Source organism: Trachypithecus francoisi, unplaced genomic scaffold (genome assembly GCF_009764315.1).
Source record: "Trachypithecus francoisi isolate TF-2019V2 unplaced genomic scaffold, Tfra_2.0 Lachesis_group20, whole genome shotgun sequence".
NCBI lineage: Eukaryota > Metazoa > Chordata > Mammalia > Primates > Cercopithecidae > Trachypithecus > Trachypithecus francoisi.
The window spans coordinates 70,742,831-70,762,865 of NW_022681466.1; the positions used below are offsets into that span (position 1 = coordinate 70,742,831).

A 20,035-nucleotide genomic window follows, 5' to 3' on the forward strand; every position below is an offset into this window, starting at 1 on the left:
CCGGCCTGGGCCGGGCCACTTCTGGCTGCCCCCGAGGAGGCGTCAGTTTCATAAACAGGTCCAGGTGAGGAGCAGAGCAGGCTGGCCGGGAATGAGCAGAGCAGGCTGGCCCCGGGTCAAGCTCTAGGCTGGGCGCAGAGGACCGTCCAACACCTTGGCACTTCCTGGGTGCTTAATCTGTTTGTCTCTTGCCTGGCCCACAGTGGCCCAGGTGGGAGCAGAGGGAGAGGAACAGCCTGGGTGTGTCTGTGTTTGGGCATCTGCTGGAGCTGTGACGGTGGTGGTGCTGTTTACTGTCAACAGAGCTTCTGGGCTCACCAAGGGCTTCGTTCCCTCCAGCAGGAGGGAGACTCTCCACAAGCAGAAGGAGAAGCCGCTCACCTCCCCCGCCCCAGGCGCATCTGTTGCTGGACAGGACTGCCTGGAGGCAAGCGGCCGGGCAGAGGGCCTGCTGACCCCAGCGGCAGGGATTTGTTTAAGGGGAGAAGGCTGGTGGTCTAGCGTGCAAGGTCCTTGCCCCTGTGTGTAGTGGCTGCAGGGTAAAAGATGGAAAGGACAGATACCCTTGCCTCTCCGCTGACCTTGCCTCTCCCCTATGTAGTTAAAGGGGTGACCAGATCTCTAATCAATTTAAGACTTCTTTGTTGTTGTTTGTTTGTTTGGAGACAGAGTCTCACTCTGTGGCCTGGGCTGGAGTGCAGTGGCATAATCTCGGCTCACTGCAACCTCCGCCTCCCGGGTTCAAGCCATTCTCCTGCCTCAGCCTCCCGAGTACCTGAGATTACAGGCACCCGCCACCACGCCCAGCTAATTTTTGTATTTTTAGTAGAGACGGGGCTTCACCGTGTTGGCCAGGCTGGTCTTGAACTCCTGACCTCAGGCGATCCACCTGCCTCTGCCTCCCAAAGTGTTGGGATTACAGGCGTGAGCCACCACACCTGGCCCTGTTCTTTCTATTCATTCAGTAAACAGCTATTGTAGGCCAAGACCTGGGTGAAATACTGGGGACACAGAAGTGACCACAATGCAGGCCCTGCCTTTCAGGGCTTACAGCCCAGTGGGGGATTAGACGTATCTTTGCGCTTCCACACACGCTGACGGGACTGTGCTCCCCGCAGCCGCTGCATCGGCTCTGCGCCAGCTGGTCGTGCCCTGATTCCCATCCGGAGCCTCCAGTAGCAGCAATGATCATAATAGCCACGAGAACAGCAGTAGCTTGCAGCGATTCGTTATTGAGTGCTTTCTTTTTTTTTTTTTTTTTTGAGACGGCGTCTCGCTCTGTTGCCCAGGCTGGAGTGCAGTGGCCGGATCTCAGCTCACTGCAAGCTCCGCCTCCCGGGTTTACGCCATTCTCCTGCCTCAGCCTCCGGAGTAGCTGGGACTACAGGCGCCCGCCACCTCGCCCGGCTAGTTTTTGTATTTTTAGTAGAGATGGGGTTTCACCGTGTTAGCCAGGATGGTCTCGATCTCCTGACCTCGTGATCCGCCTGTCTCGGCCTCCCAAAGTGCTGGGATTACAGGCTTGAGCCACCGCGCCCGGCCTATTGAGTGCTTTCTATGCCTGGGTGAGCTCCAGAAGGTTTTCTGGATTTTCTCATTGATCTTCCCCCAAACTCTAGGAGGTGGATCTTATTATTCTATGATGTCCATTTTATAGACAAGGAAACTGAGCTAAAGCAAGGTTATGCAGATAGAAAGTGGAGGAACCAGAACAGGAAGCTTGAAGCCAGATTCCAGTTCCACGCTCTTCATCCACATGGCCCCGGCGAGCCTCCCTGGTCACACGTTGGCATGAGGCGTGATTCCACCCATGTGCCTCCTTTCCAGTGACCTTGGAGGAGCCCCGAGAGGCCTGAGCAAGCCTTTGCAAACCTCAGCTCTGCAGACCTGGCGCCAGAGGGCTGCAATTGGAAGGCAGGCAGTTATCGGAAGAAAAGCGTTTCCTTGACTCTCCCAGTGTGACCTCACATCTAATCAAAGTCGGCTCCTGTTTTCTGCAGGATTAGTCAGCATCTCTTAACTAGCAGTCCCGGCTGGGAGAGCTCCTCAGCCACGTTCCCAGCCCGTCCTCCACCCTCCCGTCTTCAGCTGCCACAGCACTTTTCTCTGCCTTTTTGTGTTGTTTTGGTGCTGGGTGGACTTTGGAGGGGGCCATTAAGGGCTGGGTGTGGCAGACACACCAGACGCAGCACCCAGCGAGGTCTGGGCATGGTCACGGGATGGCATCACAATGACCCCGGCAAGGAAAATAAGAAAAGTGCATCTCAGCCGGGTGCGGCAGCTCACGCCTGTCATCCCAGCACTTTGGGAGGCAGAGGTGGGGGGGATCACCTGAGGTCAGGAGTTTGAGACCAGCCTGGGCAACATGGTGAAACTCCGTCTGTACTAAAAATACAAAAATTGGCCGGGCGCGGTGGCTCAAGCCTGTAATCCCAGCACTTTGGGAGGCCGAGACGGGCGGATCACGAGGTCAGGAGATCGAGACCATCCTGGCTAACATGGTGAAACCCCGTCTCTACTAAAAATACAAAAAACTAGCCGGGCGACGAGGCGGGCGCCTGTAGTCCCAGCTACTCGGGAGGCTGAGGCAGGAGAATGGCGTAAACCCGGAGGCGGAGCTTGCAGTGAGCTGAGATCCGGCCACTGCACTCCAGTCTGGGTGGCAGAGCAAGACTCCGTCTCAAAAAAAAAAAAAAAAAAAAAAACAAAAATTAGCCAGGTGTGGTGGCATGTGCCTGTAATCTCAGCTACTCGGGAGGCTGAGGCAAGAGAATTGCTTGAACCCAGGAGGCGGAGGTTGCAGTGAGCCGAGATCATGCTACTACACACCAGCCTGGGCAACAGAGTGAGACTCTGTCTCAAAAAAAAAAAAAAAAAAAAGAGGCCAGGCGGGATGGCTCACGCCTGTAATCCCAGCACTTTGGAAAGCCGAGGCAGGCGGATCACGAGGTCAGGAGATCGAGATCATCCTGGCTAACACGGTGAAACCCCGTCTCTACTAAAAAAATACAAAAAAATTAGCCGGGCGTGGTGGCGGGCGCCTGTAGTCCCAGCTACTCGGGAGGCTGAGGCAGGAGAATTGCTTGAACCCAGGAGGCGGAGGTTGCAGTGAGCCGAGGTCATGCTACTACACTCCAGCCCGGGCAACAGAGTGAGACTCCGTCTCAAAATAAAGAAAAAAGAAAGAGAAAATATCAGGGGGAGAAGGTGAGAAGGTGGCATATGTTCCACGTTTGAGAAGGCAGCTGAACTTCCCATTGAAGGAGACGTCCGGGTCTCTGCACACTGACAGAGGAGAACCAGGCTATCGGGATGAGGCCAGTGCTTGTCCTTCCCATGTGGTCTGGGGTCTGCCTCCATACTGGCTTCAGTCTGTCCCCATGGACACAGCTGCCGTGAGAAGGTTCTCCCCAGCCTGGGGCCGCACAGCCAAGGCGGGACCCTGAGGTCTGCTGTTCTAGGGTGGCGGATGCTCTGGAATGGGACTCTCAGAGTCCCATTTGTTGTTCTTCAAGGGACACGTGAAGCTCCTGAATCTGTGGATAAACCTTGGTGTGCGTTTTCTGGGGAGGTCTTTATTGGATTCTTCAAAGGGTTCACAAAAGCTACCCCTCAAGTTAAGAAACTGTTTTCGGCCAGGCGCGGTGGCTCAAGCCTGTAATCCCAGCACTTTGGGAGGCCGAGACAGGCGGATCACGAGGTCAGGAGATCGAGACCATCCTGGCAAACACGGTGAAACCCCGTCTCTACTAAAAATACAAAAAAACTAGCTGGGTGAGGTGGCGGCGCCTGTAGTCCCAGCTACTCGGGAGGCTGAGGCAGGAGAATGGCGTGAACCCGGGAGGCGGAGCTTGCAGTGAGCTGAGATCCGGCCACTGCACTCCAGCCTGGGTGACAGAGCGAGACTCCGTCTCAAAAAAAAAAAAAAAAAGAACCTGTTTTCACTCCAGGGAGCTTGAGCCAAATGGCCATCCAAGCCTGCTGTGGGGTAGCCTGAGCCCTCGAGAGGCCCCCAGCCAGCCCTGGCATTCCCAGTGGGGGACTCCGAATGGGCACCTGCCCCTCTGATCTTTGGGAATCCCTGTCTTGACCCTGAGGTCAGGGTTTCCTTCCCTCTTCACACAGAGAATGTCACCAATGGCACAGTGGGCAGCACAGCAGAGCCGGGGCACGAGGAGGTGAGCTGGATGAACAGCTGGCTCAGCTGCCAGGCCCAGGACGAGATGCTGAATTTGGCCTTCACCGTGGGCTCCTTTCTGCTCAGTGCCATCACCCTGCCACTGGGTATTGTCATGGACAAGTATGGCCCGAGGAAGCTCAGGCTGCTGGGCAGGTCAGTGCGGGTCCCTTAGCGGGGCAGGGAGTGGGCAGGTGGACCCCCTGGGCTGAGTTCCCCATGGAAGGGTATCCTGGTCACACCTGCTATCAGGTGTACTATGGAGCTCCCTGAAGGCCCATCCAGAATGCAGTTCCTTCCCCATCCGCCACTGAATCAGCAGGTACTGTGGTCCTCGCCATGCTCCAGTACTCAGTAAGAAAAGCACCAGGCTCCAGGCCGCCCGGGGATCTGGAGTTGCTTGTCACTAAGAACATGGGTTTCTGATCCCTTTGTAGTTCATAAGCGTAATAATTGGGGTTTCACTCTCATGTGTGAGACATGCTTCCCTCAAACCTTCTTATGAGGCTGGCACAGTATTCATCTGATGAGAAAAAAAACACAAAACACTGGTTTCCACAGCCCGTTTGACCTTATGCCTCCACCAGCAAAAAGATTTTCAACACGTACCCCCAATATAATAAGCACATCAAATTATAAATACGTATATCTATGCCTTTCTTTTTCTTTTTTTTCTTTTTTTTTTTTTTGAGACGGAGTCTTGCTCTGTCGCCCAGGCTGGAGTGCCGTGGCCGGATCTCAGCTCACTGCAAACTCCGCCTCCCGGGTTTACGCCGTTCTCCTGCCTCAGCCTCCCAAGTAGCTGGGACTATAGCACCGCCACCTCGCCCGGCTAGTTTTTTGTATTTTTTAGTAGAGACGGGGTTTCACCGTGTTTGCCAGGCTGGTCTCAATCTCCTGACCTCGTGATCCACCCGTCTCGGCCTCCCAAAGTGCTGGGATTACAGGCTTGAGCCACCGCGCCCGGCCTTTTTTTTTTTTTCAAGACAGAGTCTTGCTCTGTCACCCAGGCTGGAGTGCAGTGGCGCGATCTTGGCTCACTGCAACCTCTGCCTCCTCAGTTCAAGCGATTCTCCTGTCTCACCCTCTCGAGTGCCTGGGATTACAGGCGCCCGCCACCATACCCAGCTAATTTTTGTATTTTTAGTAGAGAGAGGGTCTTACCATGTTGGCCAGGCTGGTTTCGAACTCCTGGCCTCAGGTGATCCACCCACCTTGGCCCCCCAAAGTGCTGGGATTACAGGCGTGAGCCATTGTGCCTGGCCCCTATGCCATTCTTTTTTTCTTTTTTTTTTCTTTTGAGATGGAGTTTTGCTCTTGCCCAAGCAACTGCAGCCGGAGTGCAGTGGCTCCCAGCCCCCTATGGCATTCTTAACGTGCTTTATAATACATATACAAAAATATAAATGAAAATGGGCTGGCCATGGTGGCTCATGCCTGTCATCCCAGCATTTTGGGAGGCAGAGGTGGGCGGATCACCTGAGGCCAGGAGTTCAAGACCAGCCTGGCCAATGTGGCAAAACTCCATCTCCACTAAAAATACAAAAATTAGCCAGGCGTGGTGGCACGCACCTGTAATATTCCAGCTACTCAGGAGGCTGAGGCAGGAGAAATGCTTGAACCCGGGAGGCGGAGCTTGCAGTGAGCCAAGATTACACCATTGCACTCCAGCCTGGGCAACAGAGCGAGGCTCCGTCTCAAGAAAAACCAGAAAAAGGCCAGGCGCAGTGGCTCACGCCTGTAATCCCAGCACTTTGGGAGGCCGAGGCGAGCGGATCACGAGGTCAGGAGATTGGGACCATCCTGGCTAACAGGGTGAAACCCCGTCTCTACCAAAAATACAAAAAGAAATTAGCCAGGTGTGGTGGCGGGTGCCTCTAGTCCCAGCTACACGGGAGGCTGAGGCAGGAGAATGGCCTGAACCTGGGAGGCGGAGCTTGCAGTGAGCGGAGACGGCACCACTGCACTCAAGCCTGGGCCATAGAGCGAGACTCCATCTCAAAAAAAAAAAAAAAAGAAAAACCAGAAAAAGGCCAGGTGCAGTGGCTCACGCCTGTAATCACAGCACTTGGGAGGCTGAGGCGGGCGGATCACGAGGTCAGGAGATCGACCTCCTGGCTAACAGGGTGAAACCCTGTCTCTACTAAAAATACAAAAGTTAGCCGGGTGTGGTGGGCACCTGTAGTCCCAGATACTCACGGAGGCTGAGGCCGGAGAATGGTGTGAACCTGGGAGGCGGAGCTTGCAGTGAGCCGAGATTGCGCCACTGCACTCCAGCCTGGGAGACAGAGTGAGTGGCTCCGTCTCAAGAAAAACCAAAAATGACAAAAAACAAAAAAACAAAAAACAAAAATACAATAACACGGAATAAAGTCATAGTGGTCAATAACATTCCGTTTCTGCTTGGTTTTAGCGCCTGCTTTGCGGTTTCCTGCTTGCTGATTGCATATGGAGCCAATAACCCAAACAGTGAGTGTGCCCTTCCTCCATCTTTCATCAGGGACTGGGGAGAGAGTGCCCCGAGCTGCTCCCAGGCCCACCTGCTCTCGGACACTGTCCTGGGCCTTCTGCTCGCTGCTCAAGTTAGAGGGGACACCTGTTAGGCCTCTACTCAGTTACTTATCTCAAACGGATGGGGGGGATCAGAGAGCAGCCACCCTAGACAGGAGCTCCAGGGTATGAGCAATTTCCACCTCATCACCAAACCAAGCCAGTCCCTCACTGATGCCAACCCGAGAGGCAAGTTCTAAGAACCAGTCCGGCTGCAGGGGCACGGTCCTCGGTGTGTGCAGAAGTCACGAGTCGAGTCCCCTCAGGCAGCACGGGCCAAAGCATGAAGGATGGCTTAGAAGCCACCTGGTCCACAACCCTGTTCAGGTGGAGCCATTGTTTTAAGGACTTGTAGTGCAAACACCAAAAAAGGACTTGAGTTTCACCAAAAAGCCAGGCTCATCTACTGATTTTCAAGAACCTATACTTTTGATTTTGGTGAAGTAGCTTCTTTAGGCCTCCTGCTTGCTGCTAATGTTTGTTTATGTTGTTGTTGTTGTTTTGTTTTAGAGACAGGGTCTCTCTGTCACCCAGGCTGGAGTGCAGTGGTGCAGTCACAGCTTACTGCACCCTGGACCTCCCGGGCTCAAGTGATCCTCCCACTTCAGCCTCCAGAGTAGCTGGGACTGGAGGCATGCACACCCACACCTGGCTAATTTTTAATTTTTTTTTTTTAGAGATGAGGTCTCACTTTGTTGCCTGGGCTGTTCTTTTTTTTTTTTTTTTTTTGAGACGAGTTTCGCTCCTGTTACCTAGGCTAGACTGCAATGGCGTGATCTTGGCTCACCGCAACCTCCGCCTCCCAGGTTCAAGCCATTCTCCTGCCTCAGCCTCTGGAGTAGCTGGGATTACAGGCATGCGCCACCACGCCCAGCTAATTTTGTATTTTTAATAGAGATAGGGTTTCTCCATGTTGGTCAGGCTGGTCTCGAACTCTGGACCTCAGGTGATGCGCCTGCCTTGGCCTCCCAAAGTGCTGGGATTACAGGCGTGAGCCACCGTGCCCGGCCTCCGGGCTGTTCTTGAACCCCTGGGCTCAAGCAATTCTCCTGCTTCAGCCTCCCAAAGTGTTGGATTTCCAGGCGTGAGTCACTGCCTGGATACTACTACGATTAATTGGAGAAAAGAAGATGGGTGTGCACCTTTTGCAAGAGCCCAAGCTCTGTGAAATAGGCAAGAGGAGGCCGGGCGCGCTGGCTCACGCCTGTAATCTTAGCACTTTGGGAGGCTAAGACAGGCAGATCACCTCAGGCCAGGAGTTCAAGACCAGCCTGGCCAACATGGCGTGACATACAAAAATTAGCCGGGTGTGGTGGCGCATGCCTATAATCCCAGCTACTTGGGAGGCTGAGGCAGGAGAATCACTTGAACCCAGGAGGCAGAGGTTGCAGTGAGCCAAGATTGTGCCACTGCACTCCAGTCTGGGCAACAAGAGCAAAACTCTGTCTCAATTAAAAAAGAAAAAAGAAATAGGCTAGAGGAAGGGGTGAGAAAGGGTCAGTTCCACTCCCCAGATGTCGGGTACTAACCCCGGCCTGCATTTCCTGGATTTACTGGGAGCCTGTACCGCCCAGGACTCTGGGCTGGTCCTGGTTTTCCGGGAGCTCGGCTGGGGTGTCCACTCACGAGCTTTCCATTTCCCTACAGCTCTCTCCGTGCTCATCTTCATCGCCCTGGCTCTGAATGGCTTTGGTGGGATGTGTATGACCTTCACCTCATTAACAGTGAGTACGGACTTTTTAAAGCTCTGCAGTTCAGTAATCCGCTTCTAAATTTGAGGCCGCTTTGACTGGTTTCTGTGTCCTTGCCTTCCATGTGCCTGCATGTGCCTGGATGTCCCAGACTGTAAAGGGGCTATGGATGAGGTGTTCTGGCAGCAGAGCCCGGCAGGGCCTCCTCAGCTGACGTCCCTACAGGCAGCAGGGCGTGGCTCTCACAATCCCTTACCTTTTTGTTTTTTGTTTTTCTGAGACGAAGTCTTGCTCTGTCGCCCAGGCTGGAGTGCAGTGGCGCGATCTCGGCTTGCTGCAACCTCTGCCTCCCAAGTTCAAGCGATTCTCCTGCCTCAGCCTCCCGAGTAGCTGGGACTATGGGCGCCCGCCACCACGCCCAGCTAATTTTTGTGTTTTTAGTACAGACGGGGTTTCTCCATGTTGGTCAGGCTGGTCTCGATCTCCTGACCTCAGGTGATCCATCCGCCTCGGCCTCCCAAAGTGCTGGGATGACAGGGGTGAGCCACTGTGCCCAGCTGACATTCCCTGCCTTCTGATCTGGGCTTTGACGCTGAGGAAGCAGCTCACTAGCCATGTGCCCAAGGAAGGCAGAGGCAGGAAGACAAAACGCTGCCGCCCTTTCTTTTCCTGTTTTCCTCGGCAGCTGTCATCAGGGTCTCTGGGAGCTTCGGCTCATGGAGCAGCCTGAACACCTGCCTCCCGTGGAACTGCCCCAAACTTTGCCTTTGTCCACAGCCAGATGGAAAACTCAGGGGAACACCTGGGCTTCTCCTCCTCTTGTTTTCCTCCATGCCCAGGCACAGACAGTCGCCTGAGGGAGATGTTTCCTCGGGGTACTGAGCACCCCCTTGTTGGAAGCCTCAGGAAATCACAAAATGTGCTGCTTCTTGATGTGAGAGAGGCAGAAGGAAGGTGGGGTTGAAAGAAAGAAAGTCAAAAAAGGGGCAAGACTAAGGCAGGAGAATTGCTTGAACCTGGACGGTGGAGGTTGCGGTGAGCCGAGACCGCGGCATTGCACCCCAGCCTGGGCAACAAGATCAAAACTCCGCTTAAAAAAAAAAAATTCTGGCCGGGCGCGGTGGCTCAAGCCTGTCATCCCAGCACTTTGGGAGGCCGAGACGGGCGGATCACGAGGTCAGGAGATCGAGACCATCCTGGCGAACACGGTGAAACCCCGTCTCTACTAAAAAATACAAAAAACTAGCCGGGCGCGGTGGCGGGCGCCTGTAGTCCCAGCTACTCGGGAGGCTGAGGCAGGAGAATGGCGTAAACCCGGGAGGCGGAGCTTGCAGTGAGCCGAGATCCGGCCACGGCACTCCAGCCTGGGTGACAGAGCGAGACTCCGTCTCAAAAAAAAAAAAAAAAAAAATTCTATAAGCCTGTCTTCAGTTTGAAATATATTTCTTCAGTATTTAAAAGATCTGCATATACCAGTGTTATTCTTTTTGTTTAAAAAAAAAAAAAAGAACTGTGGTAACTTGCCTTTTCTCTTACGTATCTTTTTTTGTTGTTTTTGAGACGGAGTCTCCCTCTGTCACCCCAGCCTGGGGTGCAGTGGCATGATCTTGGCTTACTGCAAGCTCCACCTCCCAGGTTCACACCATTTTCCTGCCTCAGCCCCCCGAGCAGCTGGGACCACAGGTGCCTGCCACCACGCCCAGCTAATTTTTTGTATTTTTTGTGGAGACAGGGTTTCACCGCGTTAGCCAGGATGGTCTCGATCTCCTGACCTCGTGATCCGCCCACCTCGGCCTCCCAAAGTGCTGGGATTACAGGCGTGAGCCACCACACCCGACCTCCCTTAATGTATCTTTTACATCCTGTCCTGTCAGTACTTAGAAATCTGCCTTATTATTAAGCAGTTCTGTATTATTCTTTAATATAGATGGACCATCATTTATTCAATCAGTTTCCTACTAATGGACTTTTGGCTTGGTTTCCAATTTTTCTAATTTATGAATGCTGCTGAAGTTAACATCCCTGTACATATATTTCTGTAAAATAAGTTCCTGGCAGTGGAAGTGCTGGGCCACAGGATTAGCATGTTTTAAAATTTAATATGTACTGTTAAATAGCCTTCTAAAAAGGTCATCTGGCTGGGCGCTGTGGCTCACGCCTGTCATCCCAGCACTTTGGGAGGCTAAGGCAGGCAGATCACCTGAGGTCAGGAGTTTGAGACCAGTCTGGTCAAAAAGGCGAAACCCCGTCTCTACTAAAAATACAAAAATTAGCCAGGCGTGGTGCCAGGTGCCTGTAATCCCAGCTACTCCGGAGGATGAGGCAGGAGAATGGCGTAAACCCGGGAGGCGGAGCTTGCAGTGAGCCGAGATCCGGCCACGGCACTCCAGCCTGGGTGACAGAGCGAGACTCCGTCTCAAAAAAAAAAAAAAAAAAAATTCTATAAGCCTGTCTTCAGTTTGAAATATATTTCTTCAGTATTTAAAAGATCTGCATATACCAGTGTTATTCTTTTTGTTTAAAAAAAAAAAAAAGAACTGTGGTAACTTGCCTTTTCTCTTAACGTATCTTTTTTTGTTGTTTTTGAGACGGAGTCTCCCTCTGTCACCCCAGCCTGGGGTGCAGTGGCATGATCTTGGCTTACTGCAAGCTCCACCTCCCAGGTTCACACCATTTTCCTGCCTCAGCCCCCCGAGCAGCTGGGACCACAGGTGCCTGCCACCACGCCCAGCTAATTTTTTGTATTTTTTGTGGAGACAGGGTTTCACCGCGTTAGCCAGGATGGTCTCGATCTCCTGACCTCGTGATCCGCCCACCTCGGCCTCCCAAAGTGCTGGGATTACAGGCGTGAGCCACCACACCCGACCTCCCTTAATGTATCTTTTACATCCTGTCCTGTCAGTACTTAGAAATCTGCCTTATTATTAAGCAGTTCTGTATTATTCTTTAATATAGATGGACCATCATTTATTCAATCAGTTTCCTACTAATGGACTTTTGGCTTGGTTTCCAATTTTTCTAATTTATGAATGCTGCTGAAGTTAACATCCCTGTACATATATTTCTGTAAAATAAGTTCCTGGCAGTGGAAGTGCTGGGCCACAGGATTAGCATGTTTTAAAATTTAATATGTACTGTTAAATAGCCTTCTAAAAAGGTCATCTGGCTGGGCGCTGTGGCTCACGCCTGTCATCCCAGCACTTTGGGAGGCTAAGGCAGGCAGATCACCTGAGGTCAGGAGTTTGAGACCAGTCTGGTCAAAAAGGCGAAACCCCGTCTCTACTAAAAATACAAAAATTAGCCAGGCGTGGTGCCAGGTGCCTGTAATCCCAGCTACTCCGGAGGATGAGGCAGGAGAATTGCTTGAACCCAGGAGGCGGAGGTTGCAGCGAGTCGAGATTGCGCCATTGCACTCCAGCCTGGGCAACAAGAGTGAAATTCCGTCTCAAAAAAAAAAGCCTGCCTGCCACCCCAAGCCCACCAGCGTGCACACGAGTGCCTTTTTCTCCATGTCCCTTCCAGTGCCATGTCATTCATCTTTCAAACATAGCCACTCTGATGCGATGAAACATGATATACCGTTTTTAAAATTTATTTCATTATTAGTGAGACAGAGCATCTTTTCTCTTCTTCATTGGTCATTTGCATTTCTTCTGTGAATTGCTTCTTTGTGTCATTTGTCTATTTTTCTACGGTGCTCTTGATTTTATTATTATTAGTATTTAGTGACTTGTAAGAGCTCTTTCAAATACAGAGAAACTGGTGTTCTTCCCGAGTGAGCAAGAGATCTTACCCTGGGGTTTTCAGGGCTCTACATGGTCCATGAGTAAGTTTCAGGAGGACCGTGCGCACCCTTGAAATTCCGTGTCAACAGATCGTGTGTAGGTGCCGCTCAGCTGTGTCTTTCTAGAGGGGAGGGTCCATTACTTTCACTGGCCTCTGGCAGCTCTGTGTGACGGCTAAAAACCACTGCGGTGGCCAGGCACGGTGACTCACGCCTGTAATCCTGGCACTTTGGGAGATCGAGGCAGGTGGATCACCTGAGGCCAGGAGTTCAAGACCAACCTGGCCAACATGGTGAAACCCCATCTGTGCTAAACATACAAAAATTAGCCTGGGGTGGTGGCGGGCACCTGTAATTCCAGCTACTCGGGAGGCTGAGGCGGGAGAATTGCTTGAACCCGGGAGGCGGAGGTTGCAGTGAGCTGAGATCGCACCACTGCACTCCAGCCTGGGTGGCAGAGCGAGACTCCATCTCAAAAAAAAAACACACAAACCACTGCGGCAGGAGCGTTTCTATTCACTCTTTCCTCTCCCACTGGAGGCAAAAAGCTACACAGGCTAGATAGTGACCAGGCAAGAGAGTCACTTGATCACCATTTAAAGTGTTTGGCTATGAGAGGTCTGCCTAAGGGAGGCTGCTGGTTTGTTCTTCAGGGTTTTCATTTTTTGAGCTAGAGCAGGGGTCACCATTGCCAGGCCAAGCCCAGGCCACCGCCTGTTTTTGTAAACAAAGCTTCATGGGGCAGGGCTGTGCCTGTTTGCTCCTGTCTGTGGCTGCTTTTGTGCTATAGCGGGAGAGTTACGCAGTTGTGACAGAGACCATATGGCTTGTAAAGCCCAGGCACAGTAGCTCACGCCTGTAATCCCAGCACTTTGGGAGGCCGAGGCGAGTGCATCACCTGAGCTCATGGGTTTGAGACCAGCCTGGCCAACATGGTAAAACCTCGTCTCGACTAAAAATGCGAAAATTAGCCAGACGTGGTGGCGAGTGCCTGTAGTCCCAGTTACTCAGGAGGCTGAGGCAGGAGAATCGCTTGAACCCGGGAGGCGGAGGTTGCAGGGAGCTGAGATTGTGCCACTGCACTCCAGCCTGGGTGACAGAGCGAGACTCTGATTCAAAAAAAAAAAAAAAAGTCTACTGTCTGGTCCTTTATGGAAAAAGTTTGCCAACCCTTGGTCTAGAGGCCCCAAGAAGCTGCCACGTCACTGTTCCTCATCTGAGGGCATGTGCTGACACCCACCCTTCACACCCACACCCTCTGGCTGCAGGGGCCAGCCCTCCTTCTAAGTCGTCTCTTTCCCCCTCCCCCCAAGGCTGGAGGGAGCTCCGTGGGCATTCCCCTGTCCCATGAGGCCTCTGATGAGGGCTCCAGTGCCGGCTCCTTGAGAACAGACCCCGAGAGGGAAATGAGGTCAGGGAGGACAGGGCCGAAACAGTTGAGCAACACCCTTGGGCTGACCAGGGCTTCTGCTGAGCAGAGCGGAATCTCATTCCGAGACAACCCAGGCCTTTAGAAAGCAGAACTGTCGGGATCGGCTCCTGGAGACGCCAAGCTCGGGGCACAATGGCACTTTCTGTGTGTGTCTCCCACCCATGTTCTAATTTTGGGGACAGAGGAGTCTCCAGGGTCGCCTTTAGGAATTTCTAACTCCGGCCGGGTGCGGTGGCTCAAGCCTGTAATCCCAGCACTTTGGGAGGCCGGGGCGGGCCGATCACGAGGTCAGGGGATCGAGACCATCCTGGCTAACACGGTGAAACCCCATCTCTACTAAAAACACAGAAAAAATTAGCCGGGCATGGTGGCGGGTGCCTGTAGTCCCAGCTACTGGGGAGGCTGAGGCAGGAGAATGGTGTGAACCCAGGAGGCGGAGCTTGCAGTGAGCCGAGATCGCGCCACTGCACTCCAGCCTGGGCGACAGAGCGAGACTCCCTCTCAACAACAACAAAAAAGGAATTTCTAACTCCAATCTTCAACAACCATGTTGGGGCCGTGGATAATAGCTCTGTGATAACCTAAGAATCTGGGGGATGGCGTTGCCGTGGAAACCTTAATTTGGGGACTTCCTGGGTCCCAGGGGGCTCTGTGCTGCATGGGCTATGGTCTAAATACCGATGACCAGGGGCTGCGAGCTGTTACCCCCGCTGGTGGAGAGGGGGCTCCAAGTGGGCACATGCCTTTTCCTCGTAGTCCAGGAGGAGATGGCTGCGAGCCCTCCTTCCAGGGCCCGAGAGGTCGGCACCTGTGGGTGGCTTTTCCTTCCCAAGTGGAGGCTCCGAGGGACAAAGGTGGCTCTCACGTCCGTGCGCTGCCCAGTAGCCAGTGCTGGCTCTCCCGGGGCCCTGCGGCACAGGGCCTGGGCCACCACGTAGCATCCGTGGAGGGCGGACACCAGGTCACTCCAAGGGGGCAGAGCACTCCCCTGGTGTGGAGCCGCAGCCTGCCACGGGACATCTGGATGGCACACTCCATGTTTGCTCAACGCGTCACATTTCTACAGCCCTTTGCGCTCGCTTCATCGGCTGCAGCACAAACACGGCCGGCGGCTGAGGCCGCATCTTTGGGTTGCCACCCTCCAACCCGGAGCCTCGGTTGCTTAGAGATGGGAGCAGCTGCAGCCAAAATTGTGAACCTGCCATTTCCACTCCATTACGCTGACCCTGTCCCCGTGGGTGGGACGGGGAGTTCCCAGCAGAAGCCACACAGAAAAGGAGGTTTCAAAATGTTGCCAGGCTCCCTGATGAAACATGTCTCTGTGGCTTTTCCCTTTTGATTCCTTCAAGTCTGACTTTAAACCTGAGGAAGACATGATTTCGTGGGAGTTGAGATCTGAGGGAAGTGAAGAGGATGCACATCCCTCTTCAGATCCTGGAGAGGAGGGCAGGGTGGCAGATGTGCCCAGAGAGGGGACAGGAGTTTAGCGCCCCGGCTCAGTAGACCCCGCTTCTGCAGCCAGGAGAGGGTCCCGCGGTGCCCCCCGGCTGGCTCTGGAGGGTCTAGGTGCCTGGTGAGCCGGACTTGCCAGTGCCCAGTGCCCGTTCTGCCTCCCACCTTCCTCTGTTTCTGGCCTGTGCCTTGGGGAAGCTCAGGCAGTCAGCTGCTTGCAGTTGGTTTGGGGAGAATTTGCCATCTGAGGGTTCTGTCTCATGAATTTGCTGCAGCATGCGACCACGTTCAGGGCTGGACAGAAAGGGCAGTGGTACTGGCAGGGCTGGACCTGGCTGGAAAGGCATGGGAGGTGGCAGGGGGAGGGGAGCATATGCCCTTCCTCTCCCTTCAGCACTGAAGCAGAAAGGTGAGCACAAGGACCTTTTCCTGGGCAGTGTGTGCTTGGAGGTACCTGGTTGCTGTGGGTAGGAAACAGCCCAGCCTGGCCAAATCTACCTGCTCCGGGATCCTGGCCTGTGCAGGTTGTGCCAGCCTCCACCCACCGCTCAGCTCCCCAGCCTCCTGCAGGCCAGGGAGGACTTGGGAGGCCGTGGATGTGAAAAGTCAGGGCCTGGGGTGCCACAGTGGCCCCTTGTTTCTGCCTGCCTGCAATGCCATGGCCTGCCCTGGGCCAAAAGGCACATACGTCCAGCATCTAAGAGAAGCTCCCCCGTCCGCACTGTCCCAGGGCCTTGGCCCTCCGGGCACTCCTGTCCGGTGGCCATGCTCTATGGCCAGAATGCCAGGGGAGGGGCTGCCTGCAGCTGCTGTTTTCCTGTCTGGGAAGGTCACACAGTCCAGCCTGTTTATGCTGCAGCCAGGGAACTGAGAGAGAGTCACGGGCTTCCCTGTGAGTGAGGCCACATGGAGGCTGCGCAGCCCAGGCTGGCAGGACAGGTGCTGCCCACTCCAGCTCTGACTCGCACGGAGACAGCAAGGGGGCTGTGGGAAGCACCCGAGGGCTGGAAGCGGGGCTTGTACTCCCTCCTATGAGTGTGGTGGTGAGTCAGGAAACAGCGTCTGCTGTGTGTCTTCACCGGCATCTCATTGCAGCACAGCTCTGGCTTCCCGCTTCCTCTCCACCAGCCCTCGAGGCCCGCACTAGCGCTCTGCTCAGCACTCAGCCCTCACTCTGGCACTGCAGCTTCCGAATAGCCATTATGCGCAGCTGAGACCGGCAGTGGCAGGGAGGCTGGGAAGCGAGTGAGCGAGAGGGGAAATGTGGGGAGTGATCCAGATGTGAGGATGACCCACAGGAGTCCACGGGAAATGCCAGCCCACTCGATACTGTGGCGCTGGACCATGGGGAGGTCAGCCGAAGGTGGCCAGCAGGAGGTGAGGGCACGGGGCAGATGGGTCTAAAAGGAGCTTCAGAAGAAATGTAAGAAATCTCTAGATGGGGACTGGGCATGGTGGCATCCGCCTGTCATCTCAGCTACTCAGGAGGATGAGGTGGGCAGATCTGGGCACAGTGGCATCCCCTGTCGTCTCAGCTACTCAGGAGGATGAGGTGGGCAGATCTGGGCACAGTGGCATCCCTCTGTCATCTCAGCTACTCAGGAGGATGAGGTGGGCAGATCAGTTGAGCCCAGGAGTTCTGTGCTGTGTTGATGAGACATCTCTGCTAAGTTCAGCATCAATATAGTGACCTCCGGGGGGTGGGGGACCACCAGGTTGCCTAAGGAGGGCTGAACCGGCCCAGGTCAGAAACAGAGCAGGTCAAAAGTGTCCTGCTATTCAGCAGAGGGATCACGCTTGTGAAGAGCCACCGCGCTCCGGCCGGGGCAATATAGCACGACCTCATCTCTAAAAATAAATTTTAAAAAATGACCGGCGCGGTGGCTCACGCCTGTAATCCCAGCACTTTGGGAGGCCGAGGTGGGTGGATCACCTGAAGTCAGGAGTTCGAGACCAGCCTGGCCAACATGGTGAAACCCCGTCTCTACTAAAAATATTTTAAAAATTAGCTGGGCGTGGTGGCAGGTGCCTGTAATCCCAGCTACTTGGGAGGCTGAGGCAGGAGAATCGCTTGAACCGGGGAGGTGGAGTTTGCAGTGAGCTGAGATCGTGCCACTGCACTCTAGCCTGGGCAACAGAGCAAGACTGTCTCAAAAAATAAATAAGGAGGCCAGCCGCAGTGGCTCACGTCTGTAATCCCAGCACTTTGGGAGACCGAGACGGGCAGATCACGAGGTCAGGAGATCGAGACTATCCTGGCTAACATGGTGAAATCCCATCTCTACTAAAAATACAAAAAAATTAGCTGGGCATAGTTTGCTCAAGGCGGAGCTTGCAATGAGCCAAGATCACGACACTGCACTCCTGCCTCAGAGCAAGACTCTGTCTCAAATAAATAAATAAATGAAAAATAAACCTGTAGTTGAAGGGTGCAGATTGGATCTTAATAAGGCACATGTAAAAGCCGTAGGATCCAAACTGAAGTGTGTATTAGTCGGGGCCACAGGAGGTTCCAGAGAGGCAGTGTGGTCTGGGGCTACGCACAGAGACTTGGCCTGGCTTGAATCCCCAGTTTGACCATTACTAGCTTGGGGGAGTCCCTTGACTTTTCTAATCTTTAAGTTTTTTTTTTGTTTTTTTTTTTGAGGCAGAGTTTCACTCTTGTTGCCCAGGCTGGAGTGCAATGGCGCGATCTCAACTCACTGCAACCTCCGCCTCCCGGGTTCAAGCCATTCTCCTGCCTCAGCCTGCCGAGTAGCTGAGATTATAGGCACCCACCACCACGCCTGGCTAATTTTTTGTATTTTTAGTAGAAATGGGGTTTCACCATGTTGGCCAGGCTGGTCTCGAACTCCTGACCTCAGGTGATCCACCTGCCTTGACCTCCCAAAGTACTGGGATTACAGGTGTGAGCCACCGCGCCCAGCCTCATGGTGTTTTTTGACCAATAAAAGTTTTTTTTTTTTTTTTTTGAGACGGAGTCGCGCTCTGTCGCCCAGGCTGGAGTGCAGTGACCAGATCTGAGCTCACTGCAATCTCCGCCTCCTGGGTTCACGCCATTCTCCTGCCTCAGCCTCCCGAGTAGCTGGGACTACAGGCGCCCACCACCTCGCCCGGCTAATTTTTTGTATTTTTTAGTAGAGACGGGGTTTCACCGTGTTCGCCAGGATGATCTCGATCTCCTGACCTCGTGATCCGCCCGTCTCGGCCTCCCACAGTGCTGGGGTGACAGGCGTGAGCCACCGCGCCCGACCTCGGCCTCCTGGTGCTGGGATGACAGGCGTGACCACCGCGCCCGGCCTCGGCCTCCTGGTGCTGGGGTGACAGGCGTGAGCCACCGCGCCCGGCCTCGGCCTCCTGGTGCTGGGGTGACAGGCGTGACCACCGCGCCCGGCCTCGGCCTCCTGGTGCTGGGGTGACAGGCGTGACCACCGCGCCCGGCCTCGGCCTCCTGGTGCTGGGGTGACAGGCGTGAGCCACCGCGCCCGGCCTCGGCCTCCTGGTGCTGGGGTGACAGGCGTGAGCCACCGCGCCCGGCCTCGGCCTCCCACAGTGCTAGGGTGACAGGCGTGAGCCACCGCGCCCGGCCAAAAGTTTTTAAATAGGTGGTCAAAGTGTGCTTCAGCTTTTAGGGAGTACCTAGCATTTGTGTCAAATGAAATCTCTCTGAAGAGAACCTGAAGGGTGACCTTGACCAGTGAAGCGCAAAGCATAAACATCCTGACAGCAGTCAGTGTGCGGCCACAATAGAGTAACAAGTATGGGAGGAGAAAGGCTGTCTCTGTGGACACTAATTATTTATTTAGAGGGGAATACTAATTTGTGTTTTATCCTGTAGTTGGCTTCCTTTTCTTTCTCCCAAAGCTGTGGTGCCTGCCAGAGGACACTTCCCTCATTGACTGTGCCCAGGAGCAGCCTGACCAGAAGATTTTCCTTATTAAGTCGTAACACATAGAATAGCGACTATTGTTAATACCCTATTTATGATCTTTAAAACCCTCGGCCAGGCACGGTGGCTCACGCCTATATCCCAGCACTTTGGGAGGCCGAGAGGGGGGTGGATCACCTGAGGTCAGGAGTTTGAGACCAGCCTGGCCAACATGGTGAAACCCTGTCTCTACTAAAAACACAAAAATTAGCCGGGTGTGGTGGCAGGTGCCTATAATCCCAGCTACTCGGCAGGCTGAGGCAGGAGAATCACGTGAACCCAGGAGGTGGAGGTTGCAGGGAGCCGAGTTTGCGCCATTGCACTCCAGCCTCGGCAACAAGAGTGAAACTCCATCTCAAAAAGAAAACAAAACAAAATACCATGAATTAAGAAGTTAAATGACAAATAGGAAAATTTATTCATAGTATAGAGAACTGTGAATATATTTTATTATTTTTTGAGACAGGGTCTCGCTCTGTCACCCAGGCTGGAGTGCAGTGGCACGATCTTGGCTCATTGCAACTTCTGCCTCTGCGGTTCAACGATTTTTCTACCTCAGCTTCCCAAGTAGCTGGGATTACAGGCACCTGCCACCATGTCCAGCTAATTTTTTTATTCTTAGTAAAGACGAGGTTTCGCTGGGCGCGGTGGCTCAAGCCTGTAATCCCAGCACTTTGGGAGGCCGAGACGGGCGGATCACGAGGTCAGGAGATCGAGACCATCCTGGCTAACACTGTGAAACCCCGTCTCTACTAAAAAAATACAAAAAAACTAGCCGGGCGAGGTGGCGGGCGCCTGTAGTCCCAGCTACTCGGGAGGCTGAGGCAGGAGAATGGCGTGAACCTAGGGAGGCGGAGCTTGCAGTGAGCTGAGATCCGGCCACTGCACTCCAGCCCGGGCGACAGAGCGAGACTCCGTCTCAAAAAAAAAAAAAAGAGGTTTCACCATGTTGGCCAGGCTGGTCTCGAACCCCTGACCTCAGGTGATCCACCCGCCTCGGCCTCTCAAAGTGCTGGGATTA

At 53.9% G+C, this 20,035-nt stretch overlaps 1 protein-coding gene and 1 non-coding gene across 4 annotated transcripts in view; both read left to right on the plus strand.

Moving 5' to 3' along the window:
* The window catches only part of SLC43A2 (solute carrier family 43 member 2), a 57,896-nt gene that overhangs the window by 9,291 nt on the left and 28,570 nt on the right, over window positions 1–20,035 (plus strand). For all 3 annotated transcript variants that reach the window (XM_033185171.1, XM_033185173.1, XM_033185172.1), the window contains exons 3-5: window positions 4,126–4,333; window positions 6,591–6,646; window positions 8,375–8,451. In XM_033185171.1, coding sequence (XP_033041062.1) covers window positions 4,126–4,333; window positions 6,591–6,646; window positions 8,375–8,451 — 341 coding nt within the window. The remainder of the gene's footprint in view (window positions 1–4,125; window positions 4,334–6,590; window positions 6,647–8,374; window positions 8,452–20,035) is intronic.
* Window positions 4,603–4,706, plus strand: LOC117068122. The gene has a single exon (XR_004430983.1). It is a non-coding gene; the product is annotated as a small nucleolar RNA U13 (small nucleolar RNA).